The following is a 23,994-nucleotide window of genomic DNA, read 5'->3' on the forward strand; positions in this document are numbered from 1 at the left end:
TGATAAGATAGCTCACCGATTTTCTCTCCGTCTTGAGCTCTTGTGTGTACCGAGCCAGCTCCGTAATGATCTGAGACATAAGGTTCTCCGCGATGACCTCATGTTGGCCCGCGTAGTCGTTGAGCTCGTTCAGCGTCGCCAGGAAGGCTCGACAAAAGCTGTACCTGGTGACACAGCACAAACGTAATGATTTACAATCGCTAACATAAGCAATTTGTTCTGAAATCGTGCCGTTTCCTGGCAGGTTGGAAAATGAGGACACCGACCCCAATAGTGCTCTCATCGCAGTGTTTTTGCATTAGCTTAGCCTACAGGTGCTTCACTCACTTGCTTTCTTCCTCTTCTCTTGAATTCTTCTTCGGCTGATACTTCTTTGATAAATTTCTGTGGAAACAGGTCAGAGAGTTGTCATGATATCAGCCTCACAACACACCGCCATGTTCCACTGCTCGATCCAGCGCAGCAGAACGCTCTCTGCGCCCCCTTTCCTCTCTTTTCGGGTCATAAATCATTACCCCAGGAGTGCAGATCCCCCTACCAGAAAGGATGCTTCACCTCAGCTGCGGTGACCCTGCCTTGACTCCGGTTACGTCTTGTTGCTGTGAGATTCGTGCAGTCCAAAACTAGTGTTATTAGGATGAGCGAGGCCTTTCAGTGGCCCTTGCTTTGGTAGCTGCCGGGTTGCTTGACTGTCGTGTCACATGTGCTTCACTAAAACGATGCCGCATGCTCGCCAGCCGACTGTGTGGACGCTCCGTTTGATGGCTCCTCTGTCAGCAGAGCGTAATAATACGCATGTTCTGGATTTGGGCGCACGCTGTGTACTTATGCTTTCAGGATCCTCTGACTAATTAAAGAGCTCTCTTTTCAAGTAGGAACCAGATAGACACAACAGATTTTCATACATTTAACAAGCCCCTGTGTGTGTGTGTGTGTGTGTGTGTGTGTGTGTGTGTGTGTGTGTGTGTGTGTGTGTGTGTGTGGTAGACAAAGTGGAGAAGGGATTTGGATTTTTTACATCACTTTTTTGGTAAAATCTAACTGGAACATTTTACTGCGTATATATTCAAAATGAACAAGGCTTTTACAATGGGCAATCCCTCAAAGGATTTGAATAAAAGCGGAATGATGGGACAGAAACGCCTCAGATGAGATTAATATTGCATGCTTAAAGAAAGTAAAGTGTGTCTGTAGGCCATCCAGTTTTGTCTGCCACCACCCCCACCTCTTCTCCCATGTGTGTTTACTGTTGCTGGGCAGATCTACACGTCTGCCCTGCACCTCACCTCATCTCCAATCATAATCCTGCTTCCCGATAGCACATTCATTCACTCACAGCCGTGTCTCCTATGTCATATGGCATTTGTCTGTGCGGGTAATAGTATATGGGCATTCAACAGTCATTAAGAAGGCAAGAACAGGCATTGCTGGACAAATATTTGGCTATTGTTTTAGTGGACGATGCTACATGTCAACGGATACACAGTCACTGATAAACTGTGCTATAGCTTTAGTCCGACTGTTTTATGGATTATTATACCAGAGGGGAATTTAGGGTAGGAGAGGGAGGAGGGGGCTTTAATGCATGTACAGTAATGACTAGACGGGAAGCATTGTGCATGTTTACACCAGCGAGGTGGAAGAGGATTATTCATGGATTAGTGTGGAGTGTTGAAGGAAATGGCACAGTTGTGTTTCAGCCATCACTACAAGAGGAAGCCTTTTGACATAAAGCAGAAAGTGACACACAGACAATAAGGGCTGGCTGATCAAATCCTCATCATCCTTGACATCTCAATGTATTGCAGTGCATCTGGCTGTTTGTCCTGTTTAGTAGCTCTTTGTTCAGCCATGTGTGATTATTACACTCTACTGTTTAAATAAACCGTCCCGGTGAAAGGTGCACTTAAAAACTAGCAGTTACTGCATATGGAATGGATTGAAAAAACAATAACACCTGAGCTGCGTGTGTTGTGGCATGTTAGTAAAAACAGCCAGTTACTCAGGAAGGAAGCATCAAAAATGAAAAGGACATGGCAACATATGAGACGAACAAAAAAGAGCCAAAACAGGAGATTCAATTACTTTACTGCAGCCGACAGCCCTGCATTTATTTAGGCTCGAGCGTGCCCGTTAGATTAAACCTGATTTTACAGGCTAAGTTGATTACAAAGGACGATTAGCCATGAGGTAAGCTAGGGAAGCACCACAACAAATGAGCAGTGTGCTGACAACAGAGAAAGAGCCGATGACTCAAATTATCCTGTCTATAAATCCTCATTTCCTCATTCTGCCCTCTTATTGACAAATGAATCTGTGTGTGTGTGCATGTGTGTGTGCTTGGCCCAGCCTGACAGCAAATGTTTTGTATAATACAAACACAGCAGCTAGAAGAATCTGCACCATTCGGGGCCCGAAGTTCAATAAAAGTCGACCTAATTTGGTAAAATGAGTCAATCCTCCATTTTTTATTTTTTTTTAAAGAAACAGATGTGGGATGACGTAGAACATAATCTGAACATGTTCCAAGCAAACACACAATTCTCTGCATACTTTTGGCTTCTTTCATTCCTCTCAGAATAGAAATATTGTAAATATGAGTAAGACACAATTAAACCTGTTAACCTAGGAAATGAAAACACATAAATTGGAAGTATGTGATTAAACACAGAGTGCTAGTCTGTTTATCTCCAGTAGACTTAAATTCTCAAGAGGTCAGCCATTACTGGGTGTTGCTACATGCGTACTGGATTGGTATTGGATATTCACTCTGGAATTGGGGGGAGGGGGGTCGGCATTTATAGCATTAGCCATATTGCCAGGATTCTTAAAGATGAAGACTGAGGATTTGGGGAGCACTGCATCCTACTGTCAGAGATGTAGCAGGACTTAAGACATTGATCCTCTCAGCGCTACGCTTCTGTGGCCGCCCTCACGAAAAAACAAAAAAGGCTGCAAAATAAAGGGTTTCGATGCTGAAACGGGGGGGGGGGGGGGGGGGTGCCAACACATGTGGTCTGAAGGGAGGGGAAAAAAAACTGGGTCAGATGTGGGGTTGATGTGCTGATACCTATGAGTCACCATAGAAACAAAGGCTCCTCCCCTCCACACACGCACACAACTTGCCTTCCTTTAGCCTGAGGCGGCAGTGAGCAAAGACAGACAGACAGACAGACAGACGCAAGCATATTTGATATATATATGACTTTAATTTCAGCCTTCCCTCCAGTGAGAGGACAAAGGTCAGGCTCTGCTACTAATGTTCTGCTACAGATTTCATGTCACCTTTTAAGGACACTTCACTGAGGTCAAAACGGCGCTGCGGTGTGGGGGGGGGGGACTCCAGTGAACCGAAGCAACGGCACGCCACGTCGAGGGCTCACCTGATTTGTTTTGCATAGTTGAGTTCGATCTCCGACCGCTCCTTGACGAATTTGTTGTACTTCTCCAAGTATTCGATGCCCCACTGCGTATGCTTCTCCAAGTTGTCAAACTGATCCTGCAGGATGGAAGAGAAGCGATCGATCAGGTCAGGAATACCTGGGAGGGCGGCGATCTTTCGATTATACCGCCAAAAATGAAGGTAAAAGACTGTCACATGACAACACTGTTGCTTTGCCTCATTTCATCAGGTATAAACTCTAAAGCACCTGACACTCTTCCGTCGAGATGCACTTGTACTATGGTATAACACAGAGGTTAAGTCCGGTTTATAGTAAAAACAACCACATTTGTCAGTAACTACATACAGCTGTTGACAGGCGGACCACAAATTGTTCTTTGCTTGTGAAATAAAACGCTAGCTGTGATGCGGTAAGTGTCTGTCATCCATGCAAATCACTCACTAAAATCCCCTTATGATCGAAGCGCAAGTCCTCAAATTTTAAAATGGTGTCCTGAACGTTGCTCCAACAGGCCCCCATTCTCTCTTCAACCATTTCTGGGGTCCCCTGGCGCCCTAGCAGAACCCTCCCTCCAGTGTAGCACAGGAGGACTGTCAGCCCAGAAAGGTCTCACCTCAGCTCTGAACAAAGCACTAAGCGACTGCACAGAGATTGTTCTCGCAGCACAGGAAGTGGTTAGGGCTTGACACCTGCAGCGTGTTTTGGAGCATCTGACTGAAGTGCCACAAAGACAGGTCCAAAAGTGTGATAATAAATCGCTGTCTCGGGCTCCTTCGAAGCAGCGTCACAGGTTAAATGGCCCTCGGCCGAGGCACTCAAGGACAACAAATAGGGTACTTTCAGTTGGGGGGGTGGGCGTCTGGCAGCTATTGTTAAACAGGTTTCAATGAGCATCATCTGCCTGCCATCCATCGTTACCTTTTCACAAATTGGCCCCAAAAACGGACATTTTAATGATTTTAGCTAGCAGAGTTCTTGGATGAAATACAAACATGCAGCAGCACACGTCACTGTAGCTCCATCAGTGAAACCCCTTCTCTCCACCACACACTCCTCCACATGCTCACATTACCCTTTTCTGCAGGGGCACCATCTTATCCAGTTTGTGCCACTTTGGAACGCGGACTCTCTTCAATAAATCCAAATCCCGTAAAATGTCCATCCAACTGAGTCCCCTTTTTTCAACCCTGAGCCAAAACAATGGCTGAAGTTAGGTCAGAGAGGACCACAGGGCCATTTCCCAGAAGTGGACCGAGTGCAGATTAAGAACAATGTCGGTATATCCAAAGGCCCCCACGGTAACAAAGAACCTGCAAATGTTTTGAGGTGTAATCCCTGATTTTCTGGAAGGAGGTAAAATCCCAGCGAGTGCAGGAGGAGCGGACGCAGCGCTGGCACACTCGCACACTAACGATCTGAGGCTGCCCACAGCGCTCCGGCTTAATGCTCCATCAGGCGTAAGGTGGAATAAATGGGATGGGAGAGGACAGTGAGATAGCAGAAAAACAGAGGGAGGGGGCTTAAAAGGAGTAGAAATGGCCAGGGAGGCGGGATCACGTGATAGGGGATTGCATTTGTGAGGGGGTCTGCTTCACTACTGGGGCATCAGAGGTTTCATGTTCGATTTTTAATGTGGATATTCTGATGAATCAGGATACTTTCAGAATGCAGGAAGGAGGAGATGTCTTTCACAAAGCTTTTCGCCACTAACCCGCATCAGAGCAGATGAATAAGTCATGAAGTTTGTGAGGCAGATACCCAGGACGACACTGCGTCACTCTCCAGCCAATGTTTTTGAAGACTACGATATTGTGGAAGTAATCCGTAGTATTTGCAGATTTTATATCAAATCAATAGCCGGAACCCGGCGGAATCCTTCTTTTCATCTGTCATTGGTGACCTTTGACATTACAACATGCTCCAGGGAAAGGGGGGGGGAGGGGAGTGGGGGATCCTTTCATTACTCCCAGCCCTACTCTGCTTATTATTTCAATACACATTCCCACCCAGTGGGATGTGTGCACAATAGTCATAGCACATAAAGAAAAATATACAGAGTTTCAGCAGCTAAATATTCTTCTTTTTATCTTTCAGGAAATAGAACACAGGTTCAAGCATAGAACAAAGGAAGACCTCAGGAGGTCTATATATAGATATAGATAGATATATAGATAGTAGTTTGCCATGTGCAGTAAAAGAAACATGTATTTGTTTTGGAATCAGCTTTATACACTCAACCCTGGAGGGCAGATGATGGAGATTAAAGTCCAGGTTAATGCCAGTTAATCTGAACTAATGCACATTGTTTAGCTGCCATTCCAGATCAGACTTGTTTCACCCACATTGAAGTCAACCGACCTGCGTGCATACGATGCAAACTTAACACCAATAGAGCCGTTTTTCCCAAAATTTTCAACGATCCTCTGTCCTAACTGAGCCCCACACTTAGATTGTGTCACAGGTTTCATTCTATTAGCTCGGATGGCCCCTGACTGAAAACCTGCTGAGGCAAAGAAAAGGCCCATCAGGCTAGGCTGGGGGGAGGTGAGAGGACAGATGTTCTGGTCTGGAAAAAAGACAATAGAAGAAGTGGCCAACAGAAACTTTTTGTAATGCATAAAGAAGGAGCCATTGTTGGGGTTAAACAGAGCTAAGGCCACACCATGCTAATACTGATTTCACAAGAACCCATGAATGGTACATTATTACCAGTATGAGGCCATCAAACGAACATTTTCTTTTATTTATGACAAAATTTAGCCCGGGTGAAACTTCTGATCATTTCCAGTTGAGAATAACAAAGTGCTGGCCCATCAGGCAAAGCAATGGGGGTACTGATCGCATCAGCCCATCTGATTACCGGTAGATGAAGGGATTAAAAGTGCTTTAAACTCCCTGCAGTAGATAACGACTGGTGTAGATGTGTGACTGGCTAACAAACCCAGAAACTACAGAAACAAAGCACAGAGAACTGTTCAGTCCACTGTGATAATCTTGCATTATTAATCATTAACAAACAGACCAGTTGTTCTACCAACGGTGGCCCTAAGGGGACACAGCAGCAAGGAGCGCTGCTCCTAGAAAAGCAGAGCAACTGAAATCTGTGACTGTCTACGCTGATCAGCTCAGCCCTTCACTGCATCCCGCAACAGTGGGTGTTCGGCTGCGAGAGCTAATATTTGGAGGAGATGCCGAGCCCTCCCTCAAGCACACATGGAGCTTTGTATCGGGAAAACAGGGGCGGAACAAAGGTCCCACGGCCCAATGTAACCTCTGCCACACAGAGGAGTCGCGGCAGAGTTGGACAGTAGCTTCATACACGCTAATGCACACACAAAAACAGAGTGGTTGTTTTCCTCTTGGGGCTAATTAAGAGGGTGTCTTAACCCCACTACCCTCCAACACAAGATGAGGATTTATTCCTTGAAGGTAGCTCTGAAAATTGTTAAAACATTGCATCAAAGCAATCCTCTAGGAGATTTTTGCTTTTGTTTAAATGCTAATTAAGGGTTAGACTTTAATTCAACCCAATTAATAACTGGAGCTTTGTCTTTGTGAAATATTAATTATGAAATATTAATTAAGTCCCCAAACGCCCGTTTGCCAGCGTGCAGACTCAAGCAGCAACTTAGTGTAAACCGTGAACAGCTGTTGGGTGCAGTGGGTGACCTTATGTGTAAAGAGCTCTTATTTGTAGGTATTTATAGCAACAACGCCTCTGCCTGGCTCAAATTTAAGAATGTGTGTCGGTGTGTGTGTGCACGTGTATCACGCCTCTGCGCTCCAAAAGACGCTCCTCCGGGTGCCGCATCACTTGCAGCCAGATCACCGTTTGAAATCCCCACCCTTATTGCAGCAACAGGAAATTGCTGCCTTTATGTCGTGAGTCATAGTAACTGGAAAGATTTCTCACTCCAGGATACCTTAAAGAAAACTCCCTCCCTGCAAAGGTCACAGAAGTGGGTTTGAATGGGGTCTTGAAGTTGACCCTTGAGTCCCGAAGGGGCAGAACAAACCTGGGAGAATCCTGCCTGCTCACTTACGTCGCTGGTTATCTTCATCTGGAGCAGCACCCGGAGGTAGTCTTCACAAGGGCTCGACGGGTGCTCTTCTTTTTCCGACTTTGCAGAACAAGCGTCGTCAAGGAAGAGAAAAAACTCGCTTCTCCTACGCAGCATGGCTACAGGTTTCATGCAAGAACGAGTCTAAGGAAAAAGATCCTAATCCATCTCAGAGGAGTAAAGCGGGACGCAGGAAGCTCTGATGGAGGTTAGACTGTGTAGGAAAAAGGACTGTAATAGAAGTACTGAGTCCGGGCAATGCAAAATGAGAAATAAGAGGGAGCAACTGTTGAAAACCGGCACAGAACTTGATTAAATGAAGTTTTTAATCTGATTACAACACCTTCTGTCTAACTACCCCAACCACCCAATAGCATGTTGCCATTCTTTGGCTTAATTCCCGCTGGGCCAGTAAAGACACATTAGCCATTGTTCCTGTTGAGCTGTTTTTGTTCTTTGCAGAGGCTAATACACTTTGGCACTTACGTAACATGTTCTGTGGAACTGAATGATATTTTGAACTTCAGAAAGCAACTATAGAAGGACGCAATTGCACTTCGGAGGAATTCACTGTGTGCTGTTCCTTCCACTATTTTCTGTAAGTGTCTTGTTGGGTTTTTTTTAATGCAGCAAGGGCTCATGGGTAACGAGCCAGCTTCTCAGGCAATGGCAGCTCTGCTCGACCCTCCATTGATAGGACAGAGGTTGTGCAGGTTAGGCTGACTCTACAGCTCAGGAACAACCATGACATGTTCCATGATAAAGACACGATTTAGAGATAATAACTGCACTCAGTCACTGCACTTCCACAGAAACTGGATTTTTACTTTAATTATACTGCAGCCGACATGTTTGAGGGGGAAAATAATAACAAGCACAAAAAACAACGCTAGCATATTATTAAGTCTGCAGGGGGACATTATCGCAGTAAATGAGAGGCTGGATAAAATTTGTCTGTACGGTTGCAAACGTACGACACCTAACTGTCAGCCTCGTCCTACACATGTGCAACAAGTCCGTTTCCCCATCACAGACCTGGATGTCTCGTCTGTATCTTATTCAAGATGGATGACAAGAAATTAATCCAAAACCTGCTCAATTGTTAGAAGGTTTATTAGCTCTCCAGCTGTACCTTCACGTTTGACCTTTAGCCTTTATTTACTGCATGAAAGGCCGATACTTTGACCTGCGAACCTCCTCTTGCAAAACTCTAAATGATTTCTGAAATTGGGAGTCAATGTGGGGAAAGATAGCATCTTGCACACGCTTTAATTTTTTGAGACATCGCAGCTTTGTTCATTATCGGAATCGTAACAATCGTACAACACATGACGGAAGGCCGCCTATTTAGTGATTGGAAAGAGACTCAACTCAAGGAAGCAAGGCCTGTGATTTATCGTACCAAACATTTCCTGATACGATCACTGACATTTGGCCTTGCTCGGCCACCATCGCGTACCCTAACCTTGTTTAGCATCTTACTCCAGATAAAAAAGCTGAACGACATGATCACAAGCATGGAGAAAGCAACAGAAAAATCATCCTTTTAGATGCCTGTTCTTTCTTCAACGCTATCACTATCAGTACAGTATACGATTCTCCCAGAGGCCTCGGCATAAATACAGATGTCCTGCATTCACGTCCTTGTTGGAAAACAGCTAACAGTGCAGCCACTATCTGCTCTGTCCAATAGAATTCAATATGACACGGAACACACTTGCCCTACACTATGTCGTACAATATCACAGCTATAAGGAGAACACGGTTTCCTCAATTACAATACTGTGCTCTGGAGTCCGTGTCATTGAGACCGAGCAGCAGCACAATTACAGCTGCCACAGGGAAAGGTTAGGAAATAAGAGGAGGCGGAGATTTACTACTAAATGTTGCAGTTGCATTTTGACGGGAAGAACTGAGTCATTTTTTGATGGACAGCACAAGAGATACTTTCTGTTACTCATCTCAAGAACACCATGTACTGACACACCAACCACTTTGCATAAAAATTATATTAAAAAAAATGTGTGCGTGTGGTTGTTTGATTGGTGTTTCCAGGGGTTGTTAATGGCACTTTTAGTGCATGACCACCTCTGACACCAGAACACTGACAGGAGGTAAGAAACCAGCTCAGGTTTCATGCTGAATCATCAACAGAACGGTAGGGGGACCAGACCAGACACCGGGAGGGAGGGGGGGGGTGAGGTAGGATGAGCTATGGCCGAAGGAACGCAGGGGAAATCTCACCCCAGTGGCAAGGTACTTTTCAAACCTGGGACGGCTGTACCTGGGGGGCTCCGTCAGTGTTTTCTTATGCGTGTGTAAAAAACCCTGAAAGTCCAGCACATAAGGTGTTGATTAAGGGTGCCCCTCTGAATGAGTCAGGAGCGCCACTTAATGTCAAAGAAAACAAGTTTTAAAAGCCTCTTTAGATGATATGATCTGACCTTCTTAGGTCAGAGGGGTTTATTAGAGTTTCAACTAGGTCACAAGGTAGAGTCCAGGTCCCAAAAGGTCCTGCAGGTCCTGTAGCACACCAGCTAATTTGCAGCCTACAACAACTACAGCAAAGGTCAATTTACCTTAAGTTGCTGTTCTTTGTTTGCAGTTTCCACCTTGTCCATGTCGCCTCATCAAAACCAGAGAAAAAAAAAGATTCCGAGTAAACCCAGACAGTTACCTGTGCCATTGTTTTATAGTTCCCAAAATGGGCCACATCAGAGAAGTGAAATTCGAGAGGTGCAGCATACTGGGAAGGTGCAGTTATTTCACATTCAGACATGGCTTTCATTTCACTATTCCAAACTAGCCTATTCACAGCACTGGAAACCAGCAGTAAAAAACTGAAAAAATCTAATACTTCATTGTGAGTATTTTCATTGGTTTTACCCTTTTTCTGCTGGAAAAAAAAAATCAAGTTTCAGCACATTAGTCTTCTTTCTTTGGTATGATGTTGCCGTTTGAATGCATTCCTACAGTTGAAACACTTTAACAAAGTCAACTTATTCACCAAAGAAAATCAGCCTTTTTAACCAGAGATGCTCGCTCAGACTGCTGGTCCGTTCTGCAAAAACCTCCAGAAGAATTTAGAAACTAACTTTAAAATGAACCTTTCTCTTACTAAAAGTGCATTTTGAAGTTCCTAAATTCAGGGTTGTAGCTAAAAATCTACTAAAAATCTGACTAAATATATCATGTCAGTTTTGAAAATTGACACCCTGGATGTTTGCAGATGAGGGAAAGCTGATGTCGCCACACACAGAGCGTAAAATTCCAAATAACCTGTGATATTTTCCCCATTATGTCAACACAACCAAAACAACATTTAAATGCATTTAAAGTAGGAATCTCAATTAAAAACCTCTGATTAGTGGTATCTGGTGCTGCTGTCTTGGACCATGATGGGACCAAGGCGGGCTAGAATGGTCCAAATTTCCCAGACATTCCCGGAGACTCTTAAGCAGATGGCGATGAAAAGAATCACCAACTATGATGTTGCACTATTGCTATTCGATATTTTAGAGGCCATCTATTGATGAAACATCACACAGCCTAAACATTGACCACTCCAGCCACAACCTGGTCACAATTCAAACCTCAACAAGCTTGAACTTTTTTCCCCATTAAGTCTTTTCTAGTTTGCTTTCTTACAGCCAGAGCAGATAAAAATGAGCCGGATAAGATGTGACACACATGGCACAGCCTCCCGATCAGTCAATGATTAAAACTTGCTAATCTCCATTCATCGCTGTCATGTACGGCGTTAAAAAAAAAGAAGTGTGAAACATCCTGCAGTTGCTGCACACAAACGTGCGGTTGCTGCCATGGTTACGGCACTTGTGTTTCCGTCTGCTTGAATTTTGGGGCTGCAAAAGGAAGAAATAAGGCAAACACAATCTCGGTTGGCAACAGCCATGTTGCAGGGGCTGAGGTTGAAACAACAAGTGTCTGGACTGTATTCAGAAGGCAAAGGGAGAAACCTGAGCATCTGGTTGTAATACATTATTCACTGCAAATGCCCCCCCCCCACCAGAAAAAACGATCAAATGCTTTCCAGACTTATGAAAGCGCGTCTGCGATGATGAGGCATCACCGCGGGCCGTGCTCGTGTGTCATCTCTACCTGGGCCGATCTGGATCAAGTAGTCTGAATCACCGGGGAAATATAAAGAATGTGGGGGACTTTGTATTCTTCCCCTGTGAACTTTGGACTAGGTAAATTAGCCGGGAATTCGGGGGAGTGCCTCTTCCTCAAAAGGAAAACACGTCTGCGATTTAACTATCTCCAGACCTCTTTGGTAGCAAAGGGGGGGGGGGGGGGGGGGGGGGGGGACGCTATCGAACAATATTGACTTTTCTAGTAAAAAATATGCACAGATGGAGAACCACAGTTGTGTTTTGTGGTGCGGTGAACTCGAGGCACTTGTGCCCATTTACGAGGATTCACAAGTGCACGCAGAGTATAAAGACACTGCCATCTATCACCAAACAAGTTTAAAATCATGCAACAACAAGCCTATCACCTGCTCCAGGTAGCAGGAATTCCTCTCATCAGACCTGCTTATTATCCAGTCGTAAAAACAGAGGCTGTCAAACTTGTAATCTTCTTTATACAGATGGGGTAGTTTACAGGAACTTGGCGAATCGGTGGCTTCAGTGTCTGTATATGAAGTAAAACCACTGATAAAGTGGGCTGATTAACAAACCTACTGGGGTAGTTTAATCAGGTCACTCCTTATCAGCGAGTAACAGTTACATTATTTTACAGGAATCTACTTCGTGTTTTCTGGCTGCGTTCAAGGAGTGACAAACCTAAACAAGATGTAGAGTCATGACGTTAAATCTATGGATTTACGATGTTTTTCAGTATCAGAGTCTAGACTTGGATTTGATTCAGGCTCTGGAATTCACTATGATATTGCGCAATCTGCTTACACATTTGGATTGGTTTGTATCTATAAAGGATAAAGTGATGTTGACATTTATGGACATGGTTAAAAATGGTAAAGATGGTGGTAAAGAATGATAAAATGATCCCTATTCGTGGAAATTTACATGCTGTTCCATTACTCTTTGCTTTCCAAACAAAAAATAATCATAATAAACTACGAGAATGAATCAACAGGACAGTTGTGTCTAAAATGAATGTAAAACACGCATCTTTGACCTGATTGTATGCCTTCATAGCTGTATTTGAATGTTGCAATAGGAACCTGGTCACCTGAACGTGTCACAACAAATATAAGTTGCAGTGTGATGCGTTCAGGGTACATCTTAATAACTTAGTCTCTTCTGCTTTCCCCCACCTTGGTGATGAGTCACAGTTGGGGGGGGGGGGGGGGTATGGAATAGCTTGATGCACAAAAAACCATGGAGCGTGAGGGCAACTTGGACCAAGCCTGAGCAGCAGTGAGGGGGTGTGCGCAAAGCGTGCTTTTAAAACGCAGAATCTTTAGCAAAAACGGGCTCAAACGAGCTGCGTTAGACGCCCGTCACGCCCACGCGAGGCTACGGTGATGTTCAAGCAAAATGTGCGCATAAAACGACAAGAACTATGAGATTCAAGGGCGATAGAATGAAAGAATTAAGGACGCCGCGGCGCCAAGCGGCGCGCACTAAAATCCCCTTTTTAGCGGCAAACGTGGAGTCAGCGACATTCATCGGCTCTCCGGAGACCGTTAGGTGCACCAAAGCTCTAGATTCACGGACACTCACCCATAGCTCTGACCCCCAGCTCATGGTTTCAGTGCGTCCTCGCAATAATCCACAACTCCTACGAGGTGTTTTTCCGCGCACACAGCTGCAGACGTGACGGTAGCCTTTTTTGGTACTCGCCTGTAAAACGGGGAGGGTAATAAAAAAAATGGGGGGGGAGCACTCCTCTGGTCGTATTTTTTCAACGTCTCATCCTGTCTGATACAAAATGGCCAGAAGCTGCAGCGTAATGTTCCGACGAGAGGAGGCTTCGCTATATGCAGAGCGCGGGCACCCGCCTCGACCCGGTGACAGCTGCTGCTGGGAGCGCGCACGCAGGAGGACGGAAAGACTGGTCTGCGGGGGGCGCCGCTGCGGGGGTGGGCGACAAAGGCTTTCGCGAATATCAGGCCCGGCTTACTCGCTCCAGCCCGGGACGGACGGAGGGGCGTGCTGCCGGAGGTGGGGGGTGCGGGGTCTGGAGAGGTCAGAACCCGTCGCAGATGTTGCATTGAGCGGCCCCTGCACCGCCTCCTCCAGAGTGGGACTGCTGAGCACCCACCCTGGCCTTTGCTCCCCTCTCTTCAGACCTGAAGTGACGGTGCGGGCCTTTGAAAACACCGGATGGGGCCACAGGAGCCACAAGCCTGCGCATACGGAGCGAATGTGGGTTTGAGCAGCCTGCAGAAGCACAAATGCAACAAAATAAGGGTAATCTAAGAACACGTGCTCTAAAATACAGGCATACCTTGCAAAGTTAAAAAAAAAGGTAGAAGTTAAAAAAAACCCACTCATATCCATAAAAGGATACATTTCGTATAGAAAAAATACAACGAACAGTTAAACTCTTGAGAATAAAGTCTCCATTCTCGGAGAGGAAACAGTCCGTAAATAAATTGTTCACATGTGGCTGTATTTATCTTGCATAAACCTACACTGTCTCCAAAGCAACGTGCAATCCACCAACAAACAAGCAAGCGTTTAAAAAAAAAAGAAATCACTGTTTACATAAATGATGCAGGACCTTGAAATGTGCTTTAGTACTTGGGCTCCGAAATCTGCTCCAGCTACCAATACATCTGATGTGAAGAAGGTAAAGAGCGGGTACTGTCCCGGTACATTTAGGATAAGGTCGCCACGATGGTAATTGTTGTTGATCATTTAAATAAACGTTTGCAGGTCGAGCGTTGTTGCTTTGCCGATACTGACATCTAGTGGTCAGTTTGGGGATTGCGCACACTGAAGAAGTCCGCAAAGAGAAGCGACGCAAACTGCTGCTGTTACAAATATCCGACTACTGTCATGTTCAGAGCAAGTTGATCAAAAACACTCATGGGTTGTTGAACCTCATGTTAAAATTGATTTCCCCCCCCCCCCCCCCCCCCCCCTTTTTTTGGACCATGGTATTCGTGCGTCCGTCTGTAACCATATTTATGCTTTGAATCAGAGATACATGGAATTCGTTCACTTCACCAGAAGAGGGCGCTGTTCATTCAATTGTCTACATAATGTATGAAATAACGTCTCATCCATCTAGGTCACTTCAACATAGTTTTACATCAAAACTTTATTTTTATGGTTGATTTCAGGTTTTTACTCACCTTCCAGCTTTGACAGTCTCTCAAATTTATACCCCAAACATCGATACCATTGTCATGACTTCTAATATATGGACTTTACCTAAACCAAGACCATAATCTTCAAACATATAATTTCTGAAGGAGATGTCCTGAAAGAAGAGGTGCAGCTGAGTGGAGGCTGAGCTTCTTTACTGTTTGCTAAATGCCTTGTAGTCTCAACATGCAGAGCAGGTTCAACTGGTTGCAGCCACCACAATTGTGAAAAGAGAGTAATAAAACAAATAACACTGCAGTTTAGTTTTGACATTAAGGCTCAGTTTTGCAGTTATAAGAGTCTAAAATTCGCATCAACAAACACAAGCAAAACCCTGCAAATAGCCTCAGATTTACTTCGGTTCTTAGAGCTCACAATGATAGCCATTTTCTAAGAAGAGTAATAGTATCTATTTATCCACAATTCACAAATAGCTCACTGAACTCATCTGTTTAACTTCTTCACAACATTTGAACATCAAAGAAAAATGCCAAAGAAAAAAGGCAGCCGTTTCAACATTTATGATCCTTAATCCGAAGAACACAAGAACATGTCTCACGTGGTGGTTTTACGTTCAACAAAGCAGTTTGTGCAGGTAAATCTTTGGGAATTTTCAGTCTCACGTCTGATGGTTTTCCAGCAGGAGAGAAAGTTCCCAACTGGATCAGGGAGATAAATTTACAATCGAAAAAAAGTTATTTTATGGACATTTCGTTTTAATATGAAGTGAAATTGGTGAAAAATGTGTGGCATTTTCCCACAGGAAATTTGAGAATAAAACTCAACAGTGTTGTCTTTCCATAAATCACAAACTATTAAACTCTGCAAACTGCCAAAATTACAGATTCAAAAATCTGGGGAAAGGGATCACTGCGCTAATCAAATCAGGATCCATCACGGATCGATCCTAATCTTCCAAATCGTATCATGCACAGCTCCTCAACATGGAAGAACCCTTCTATCTGGAGCCTTGTGGCTAGTGTCAGATTAAACTGGATTATCGCTGCTAAACCAATTAGAAATGTTGTTCGGTAATCGGATGTCGAGGTAACCCTCTGGAGAGGATGGCTGACCCCCTGGGTGAAGAAATGAAATCAAAATTTGGCGCTTCCCACCAACTGATGTTGGGGAATTCTGCAGCCAGAGCCAACTCGGATGAATTAAGATTCCAGCCGCCGGACTGTGGTCAAGAAACCGGAAATGAGGAGGAGGAGGCAGCCAATCAGCGCTCGGCTCCGCCCCGCGGTGCCATTTAGCAACAGATGAGCCGCGCGACGCCCTCCTTTAGGGACGTTCACCAGGGCTGACTGAGGGAAACATCCGCCTGGGTTATGTTTGTCAGGCTTGCCTGGGTGTTTTCTCAGTCTCTCGGGGCCTAGCCGGGCAACGATTTAGCAGCTTCCCTTCCCAGACACGCGTCCACGTCGCTGATTCTTCCCCCCTTCCCCCGTTATGGATGTGCTGTGGATGATAGCGCTGCTGGCGATCCCGTTCCTGATGTTCGCCAGCAGCACGTTTGTTTTCTATTTCAAAAAGTTCTTCTACGTGGCGTGGATGATGCTTCTGGCCGTGGTGGCCATCCCCCTGTGCATATTGAAAAGTGGAGGCAGGGACATTGAGAACATGAGGTGAGTTTTTCTTTTTGTTTGTTTGCGTCTTTCCTCTGATAGCGCTGTCTGACAGCTAGCTAACGCCGACATGCTAGCTGGCTATTGCTAATAGCAGCGGTGTGTTTAATGTTCACATTAGGGTCACTAGAAACACAATCATGCTAAAGATTCATGCTTTGCCAGCACTTTGGCGATATAAAGCTCGGGGAACTTTTTCCTTTATTGTTTGTCCTTGAGACAACGTGACAAACTTGCATTAAATAACTAGTAACTTGTTTCTATTTTAATCAGAAATGTTAGCGTTAGCTACCGCGATACGCTGAGATAGTAACGTGTTCCTGTCGCTGTAAAAATCCTAATATTGGTTTTTCATGTGCACTTATCATAATCACACATTCCCACTGTTTCTTTCGTTGAAAGCATACAAGCATTAGACGGTGGCAGTTCTCTCTTCTGCAGATGTGTGCTAACTTTTACAATTTGATCTCATTTTCTTTCAAATGCGGTTGTACTTTACAGAATCAATAATGATCCCCAGAGTTGTAATTTCTTTCTTGATTCATGTTCATCATGGCTAAACAACTCGACACAATAGCGGGGCACTACGTTTTCTTTAATCTATGTGATGCTTTCCAGGTTCAGCACTGTTTATTCTTGAAGGAAGCATAGATGAATCGAATGTAACCGTGTATTGGAGTGTTGTTAACTGAATGTGCTGTTCATCTCTTCAGTCAACAGAATGGGTAAAAGCAAATAACAGCATTATAGACCAGCGCTACCACAGCCGTAACCGTCTGCTCATTGGCAGATGCAGCTTTAGGAAACGAGCACTTGACCTTTAGGAACACCGACCCATCCACTGTGTTATCTGATCCATGTGAATTGAAATTTAATGCTCCTTTAGTGTCAGCATCCGCTTTATGGGAGGGATTTTGTTGTCGAGGTTATTAAAGAAGGGCGAAGATGGATTGTTGGACGCAAATGGCTGCTTTCCAGTGATTACCTTGAAGTGATGGATGCCAGATGGCTATTTCGCTCTAATTAGAGTTGGATTATAACTGAGCAGATATGGAAATCTGCTGCAGCCTCGTTTGGCCTGGAATGGAAGACGGTGTCCTCGGCCGCCACTGCAGCAGCACTGTTCTGCAGGTATGCAAACGAAGGCACCACGTTTGTGCCCATGTAGCCTTTTGTCAGCTCAAAGGTACCGGTAATCTGGACCTGTTGACGGCGATCAAGTGAAGGGATCCGGTCCACGCCTGGGGACCCGTGGATAAGAGTTTTAGATGCATAGTTCAGATTCTGGCCGGCTCGTGATGCACGAAAGAGGCAGCAGCGTGTCAGACATTTGCTGACAGGAGGGCACACAAAGGCTGTTTGCTTCCCAGCTGAGGTGGAGGATGTGAACATGCTGGTCAAATATCTCAAACCGGAGCAAGTTTTCACCCAGGTTTAGACCTAGCATTACTTTAACTCGGGTTCATTGGCTCCATTTAGCTCAAGTTGTGTCTTGTATACTTGGATGAATGGGAGATTACTGAACTAAATAAATGACCTTATCTCCTTTTACACTTCCTATGTGGCGCGAACCTTCTGAACTTTAGTACCTGAGTCAGTATTAGCGCCTTCATCTGCCTGTCTGTCACCTTTTACACACGCCGTTGCTTAAGCCTGTGCCACTATCCAAATCAGCCTCATTCAGACCGAATGTTGAAGCGGGGCGGAGGAAAATCCAGAGTGGCTGTGTCGGAGAATCCAGCCAGTCCATCACATTGCCGCGGAAGAGTCTCCCAGTTGCTGCAACGCTGCTTCGGCCGTTGCATAACAAGTTGCTCTGACTGGAGCGAACACGTTGTCGCTACACTGTTGTGCAGATAACAAACAGGACAGCGTTCTGGTTTAAAGGTTAAACTTGGTTTATGAGGCCGAACTGGACCAACTGTAACGGCGCAGAGGGCTAAGGAGGCGTCAGTGGAATGATGGGAAAATGTTTAATGAGTCAGGAAAAGGTGGATTTTTCTGCTTTTCTTGTTATTGTCTGGCGGAGAGGCTGTGCGTCTTTGCAGCGCTCCTCTGTGTTTACATCAAGCCCGTGCACGTCAAGCACGCCGCGCAGGAATGGAACCTTTCTGGTGTGATAACACAGAACAGGCGGCTTGCAAAACGCCTTGTTGTGACATCCATGCGCAGTAAAACTCTGAGGCAGGAATGCTTTGAACAAGTTTGAGGACATGAGTCAGTGGCGAGGAGGGGACGCTGGACTGCAGAGATGATGTGGCAGTGATGGAAGACGGGTCAGGCAGTTCGAGGGAAGGACATCGGAGCTGCTGGTTTGCAGAGGAAAGAACAAATCGTTCTCTTTATTGAATGTTCACAGGTTCACAGACTGTTTTAAAGTGTCGGTGTGACCGATGGACACTGTGACACAAGTGTCCCCCAGGAACTGTTTGTTCAGAATTCCAATGAAACAGGACTGATGTCGTGTTGGAGGCGTTTTCCTGTCCAAAGTCCGCTCCGTTGACACGTTAACAGTTGGACCTGGGAACGAGGCTTGTAAACCTGTCCAATCATCTCTCCCTCAGGGTTATCCGCTTCCTGGTCCGCCACGTCAAGTATCTGCTGGGGCTCCGCTTCGAGGTGAGCGGCTGGGAGCACCTGCAGACGGAGGGACCCTACGTGGTCATCTCCAACCACCAGAGCTCCCTCGACGTTTTAGGTGGGTGCCGCGCCACCCCGCCGATGGCTGCGGATCCCTGTGACCCACTGAATCAGCAGTCGTTAGAGGACCTGAGCAGTGTTTTAGATCTCCTGTGCTGCCAGGTTAAAGAATGAGTGTATCTCTGATCTGACTTCATTTTCTCACTGTGATTTTATCTTCTCTGATTGCATCTACTGGCGAGGAGTCACGGCACTTTGCACAGTTTATCTCAAGCAATGTGACCCCGATTGGATTAAGATAGATCCTCAAACGCAGAGCAAAATGCATTTATTGGTAAATACGAAGCGCTGGAAATGAGGACATGCTGCAGGACTAAGTATTGCACTCAGCTCTGGGTCGGCCTGCTCCCACTGAGACCGTGTCCATAGCAAGGTGGCTAATAAACAGGTCATGTGACCGGGCAGCAGCAGATTTACCTCCTGTTCCAGTGGAGGCTCTTTAAACCCTCTTCTGCACGTTTCACTAGTGTGTTTTGAGTGCTGAAGAGGCTCGGGGCCATTATCACTGTGGGAGAGATGCCTCTAATTAGTGCTCAGAACACTTGTGATATAACGTGCCCATGTTGCCATGCCAACTGCTACACCCAGCATTTAAGAGCTGATGAGATGCAGCGAGGGCATGAAACCCCCTCCTCACCCCCGCAGCCAGCGCAGGGTTTCAGACCAGGTCTTGGATTGTTGTTCTTTATTTTAACCCCTATTTGACATCCAAACCTTGATTTGGTGCATTCAACCTTATACGACAGTATATATATTATATATAGTCCATTATATATAGTCCAGTGGTTTATAGTCCAGTATATATAGTCCAGTGGTTTATAGTCCAGTATATATAGTCCAGTATATATAGTCCAGTGGTTTATAGTCCAGTATATATAGTCCAGTGGTTTATAGTCCGGTATATATAGTCCAGTATATATAGTCCAGTATATATAGTCCAGTGGTTTATAGTCCAGTATATATAGTCCAGTATATATAGTCCAGTGGTTTATAGTCCAGTATATATAGTCCAGTATATATAGTCCAGTATATATAGTCCAGTGGTTTATAGTCCAGTATATATAGTCCAGTATATATAGTCCATTATATATAGTCCAGTATATATAGTCCATTATATATAGTCCATTATATATAGTCCAGTATATATAGTCCATTAGATATAGTCCATATATATAGTCCAGTATATATAGTCCAGTATATATAGTCCAGTATATATAGTCCAGTGGTTTATACTTCAGTATCTACTAAAAATGACTTTCTACTGTCCAGGCCTGATGGAGATCTTACCAGACCGCTGCTCTGCCATCGCCAAGAAGGAGCTGATCTATGCCGGCACGGTCGGGCTCATTTGCTGGCTGGGCGGTATCGTCTTCATCAACCGGAAAAAGACGAGCGACGCCAAGGGCGTCATGGCGGACACGGCTAAAGTCATGCTGAACGAGCAGGTAACGCGGTGATGTCACTGGTCTCTATCTAAACCTTACGGGTTTAAATCTAGTTCAGGTAAACAGGCTTTTTCCATCTGTCTTTTTTCAGGGATATTAAACCTCAAGATATGAAATCATCGATCTTTAAAAGATGAGATGAATAAATCCCCCCTTTTTTTTATTCCTCAAAACTTTTGTTCTTTGCAGATTCGTCTGTGGGTTTTCCCAGAGGGAACCCGAAACCAGAACGGAGACTTGCTGCCCTTCAAAAAAGGCGCCTTTCATCTGGCAGTACAGGCACAAGTCAGTGCTTTTGATTCTTCTAAAGCAAACATCAAAACACTTTAATCCTCTCAACTTTAATAGTCCAAAAAACCCAACAGAAGTGAGCAACGCCGCCACAAAAGCGCTGATTCTGGACACACGGGGGAGCTAGCATCCTTGTTTGGCACGAGCCGCCCGCGCTCGCTAAACAGATGATGACATGCACAGACATCACTGCTGCTGCTATTATCAAGGAATGCTTAGAACTGATCAGAATAGTTTGGTCTGTTCCCCAATGAATGCTTCCATTGTAATATCTCTGTACGCTCTTTGATTTATTTTCCCCTCCGTCTGTGCGACCGAGGCACACGGCGCATTCCTCGCGCTCGGTAATTCGACCGGGACGCGGCGGCACTTGCGCGACTGCGAGGCTGCGAGGGATTTTTGCTCCTCACCTTTGCACGTCCGCGGGCGTAATCTGTCCACGCCTGCAGGTGGGAGGCCTCTGTTCAAAGGCTAATCTTGGCACATGTCGGGGTCACACACGAGGAACGGATTAAAAAAACATTAAACTGCTAAATGAAATCTGGCAGGAAGGTGAAGAGCTCATTCCAGGGCGCTGAAGATTAATCGTAGCGGAGGAGATATCCTTCCAGAGAGCCCTGCTGCTACTTATTATTGAATGTATAACATTTTCTTTACTCGTATTGGCTCAGAGACGCCTTTCACCATGGAAAAATTGTGCTTTCATCTTCTTACACAATGGGTTTGGGTTGTTGGCCTGTAGCGACGGAATATGAGGAATAAAACGTGGGGTTTATGTTCTCACGTTGGCTCTGCCTCACATGCGCGAGCACGGACTGTTTGTATTTTGCTAAGTTACAGCGCAAGCCTTCCCGTAGTACCAGCCAGATGGCGTGGAAGCGGGACAGCCCCCAGGGGGAGCCGCATTTGGCTCGTCCCGTCGGAGGTCTGCTGCGGGGACGGCCCGGAGAGAGCAGCCCCCGTCTTTCCTCGCAGTTGCAGAGGAAGATGGTTCATGTCACGCTAATTGTGTGGGGGAGAATAAGAGAAGCCAGATCAGTCAGTCGGTTAAGGTCTTTTTCTAAAAATAGTAATGAAAGACAAGGAAAATATTTAGAGCCAAATACCCCAAAACTGAAAATCCTGATGCTTCATTCTTTAAAAAAAACCAACCCATGTTTGACCCTCGGTCCTGCTTGCTGGTCTCCAGGTTCCCATCATTCCAGTCGTTTTCTCCTCCTACGGCAACTTTTACCTTCAGAAAGAAAAACAGTTCAAATCAGGTAACTTCAGTCATTCTCTTCACTACTGGTCGGCGTCGTGGGAAACCCCTGAGTTGATGTCTGGTTTATTTTGGTTCCACCTGCACAGGGACCATCAGATTGAAGATCCTTCCAAAGATCGAGACAAAGGGGATGACGCCGGACGACGTAACGTCCCTCTGTGAAAAGTCCTTCCGCCTCATGCGCTCCGCCTTCCTGGACATCTCCGGAACTCGGAGCAACGGGCCGCTGAGGCACTGAACATTTACCACACGCAAGCACCTGCCTCTCCTCTCCTAGACCTCCCCGTTCTCCCACAGGAACGACGCGACACCAGTTGAGTTCTGACCACAGACGACAGCCGGTCCTGACCCAGCAGCGGCACCAGCGCCGACGCTGCTCTGCGCGCTGTGAGCGGAGTGACGGACGGCCAAATGAACAGTGTGGATGTGTTGTTGTTCATCATCGCTCGGACCCGAGCCTCGAGCTCCCACCCTTTTGTCCCTCTCCTCTTGCCATATTTGGACCCTTTCCCACCATTTCCCTCCTCATGCGGCCTTTGTTTCCTTTCTCCATGTCTTTTTTTTTGCTTCCTTCACTCCACACAACCATCTTCTGGACTGTGGAGGTGAAATATTACTGTAGCAGTAAAAAACCACATTAGTTACAGACTGTAACGTCTCCTCATTAGCTCTCATTAGCTTTCAGTGTTAGAACACGCATTCTTTTCAAGTGTCTTTTTAAAAAATCTATTTATTTCTGGGATACTCCTCCTCCTTTCCCCTCCAGTTAAACCTGTTTAAGATGTGTTTGTGCAATGTTGAAATAGTTTTATTTGCCGCTCACCAACTGCTGTGCCATGATGACATCTCTGGATGTTTTAACCATTAGCCCCCCAGTAATAATCTCTCCCACCGAGAGAACGTAAATCTTTCTGTACTATTACGAAAGTGAGTAACAGTGTTTTAGTGTCATCGTTCTCATTTATCTTCTGAGGAAATATTAGCTGATATGAAGATGTTGGAGAGACATTTTGGCCTTAATTTTGATCCGGATTTCCGGTTTGTTTTGATTTCCAGTTATTTTGCTACCAGGTCTTACATTTCATGTTGCACACTGCCTACAGTCGGCAAAAAGGCTCCCTGTCACCCATCAAACATCTGCGAATGTATGCCAGCATTCCAAATGCTCTTTTTTTATTTTATTTAAAGATATTGTTAAAGTAGATTGTTCTAAATCTAGAAATCTTAGAGACGTGAGAGCGATTTTTTTGATACTTGGGGCAGAGCCTGGATACAGATATCATTGTTGGCTTCATTTATGATCAGTATGATCAGGAACTCAAGATCCAAACTCATGCTAACCAATCAAATTATGTTTCTTTAAATATATTTATTGCCTTTAAATTTTAGCTGTTGATGTTTTTCTTTAAAGAAACAGTTTGATCGTTCTAAAGTCTGCCAAATTGATAGCTTCCAAATTATTGATTCGATCACACCCTTGGCTCACGTGGAAGAGCGTGTTCAAATATTTGAGGGTTTTTTTCTTTTTTTTACTTGAGTTATTGAGAACTAGCCGTAACCACAGAGAAGCACTTTTCATGCTGACATTAGGTGGGAGGGGAAGACTTTTGGGTTTCTCAGATTTTCACCAAAGCTATTAAAAATGAGTTGCTGGTGGCTTATGATGACAGATGAGAAACTGAGATCCAGCAGAGCTGTGTGTGTGTGTCTGTGTGTGTGTGTCTGCGTGTGTGTGCGCGCAACTGTGTAAATATGCAAAGATGGTATAGATGCTCGTTATAGTATCTGGTTATTAATACTGAAGATGTAGTGTTCTTGATTTCACTTGTTCAGGGTAAATGTGAACGCCTTTGAAAAGAATAAAGTTTCATTGGGTTTTTTTTTTCTCAAGCGGCAG

At 45.1% G+C, this 23,994-nt stretch overlaps 2 protein-coding genes across 37 annotated transcripts in view; one reads left to right on the plus strand and one right to left on the minus strand.

The window, feature by feature from the left end:
* LOC130516770 (formin-binding protein 1) overlaps positions 1–13,684 on the minus strand; it is a 36,009-nt gene extending 22,325 nt beyond the window's left edge. For 21 of the 36 annotated variants that reach the window (XM_057018000.1, XM_057017980.1, XM_057017971.1 and 18 more), the window contains exons 1-4: positions 7,448–7,664; positions 3,384–3,499; positions 328–384; positions 17–164 (exon numbers count right to left, since the gene is read on the minus strand). In XM_057018000.1, the coding sequence (XP_056873980.1) occupies positions 17–164; positions 328–384; positions 3,384–3,499; positions 7,448–7,597 (471 nt within the window). In that variant the 5' untranslated portion in view covers positions 7,598–7,664. Of the gene's footprint in view, positions 1–16; positions 165–327; positions 385–3,383; positions 3,500–3,845; positions 4,005–4,476; positions 4,698–7,447; positions 7,665–13,176 lie in introns of those variants that run through there. The other 15 variants (XM_057017997.1, XM_057017995.1, XM_057017993.1 and 12 more) reach the window with 10 other exon arrangements.
* A 2,338-nt stretch (positions 13,685–16,022) lies between these two features.
* Positions 16,023–23,993, plus strand: agpat2 (1-acylglycerol-3-phosphate O-acyltransferase 2 (lysophosphatidic acid acyltransferase, beta)). Its single transcript, XM_057018724.1, has 6 exons — positions 16,023–16,397; positions 18,962–19,095; positions 20,367–20,542; positions 20,732–20,827; positions 22,023–22,095; positions 22,184–23,993. The coding sequence occupies exons 1-6, from the start codon at positions 16,222–16,224 to the stop codon at positions 22,333–22,335; spliced, it is 807 nt and encodes a 268-aa protein (XP_056874704.1). The 5' UTR covers positions 16,023–16,221; the 3' UTR covers positions 22,336–23,993.
* The last annotated feature ends 1 nt before the right edge of the window (position 23,994 follows it).

This window comes from Takifugu flavidus, chromosome 20 (genome assembly GCF_003711565.1).
Source record: "Takifugu flavidus isolate HTHZ2018 chromosome 20, ASM371156v2, whole genome shotgun sequence".
Taxonomy (NCBI): domain Eukaryota; kingdom Metazoa; phylum Chordata; class Actinopteri; order Tetraodontiformes; family Tetraodontidae; genus Takifugu; species Takifugu flavidus.

Bases quoted from the DNA above. Each gene is read 5' to 3' on its own strand.
- agpat2 (XM_057018724.1), top strand. From the start codon at position 16,222: ATGGATGTGCTGTGGATGATAGCGCTGCTGGCGATCCCGTTCCTGATG. The intron at 16,398-18,961 runs GTGAGTTTTTCT...TCTCTCCCTCAG, and splicing joins AGGGACATTGAGAACATGAG to GGTTATCCGCTTCCTGGTCC. The intron at 19,096-20,366 runs GTGGGTGCCGCG...TCTACTGTCCAG, and splicing joins GAGCTCCCTCGACGTTTTAG to GCCTGATGGAGATCTTACCA.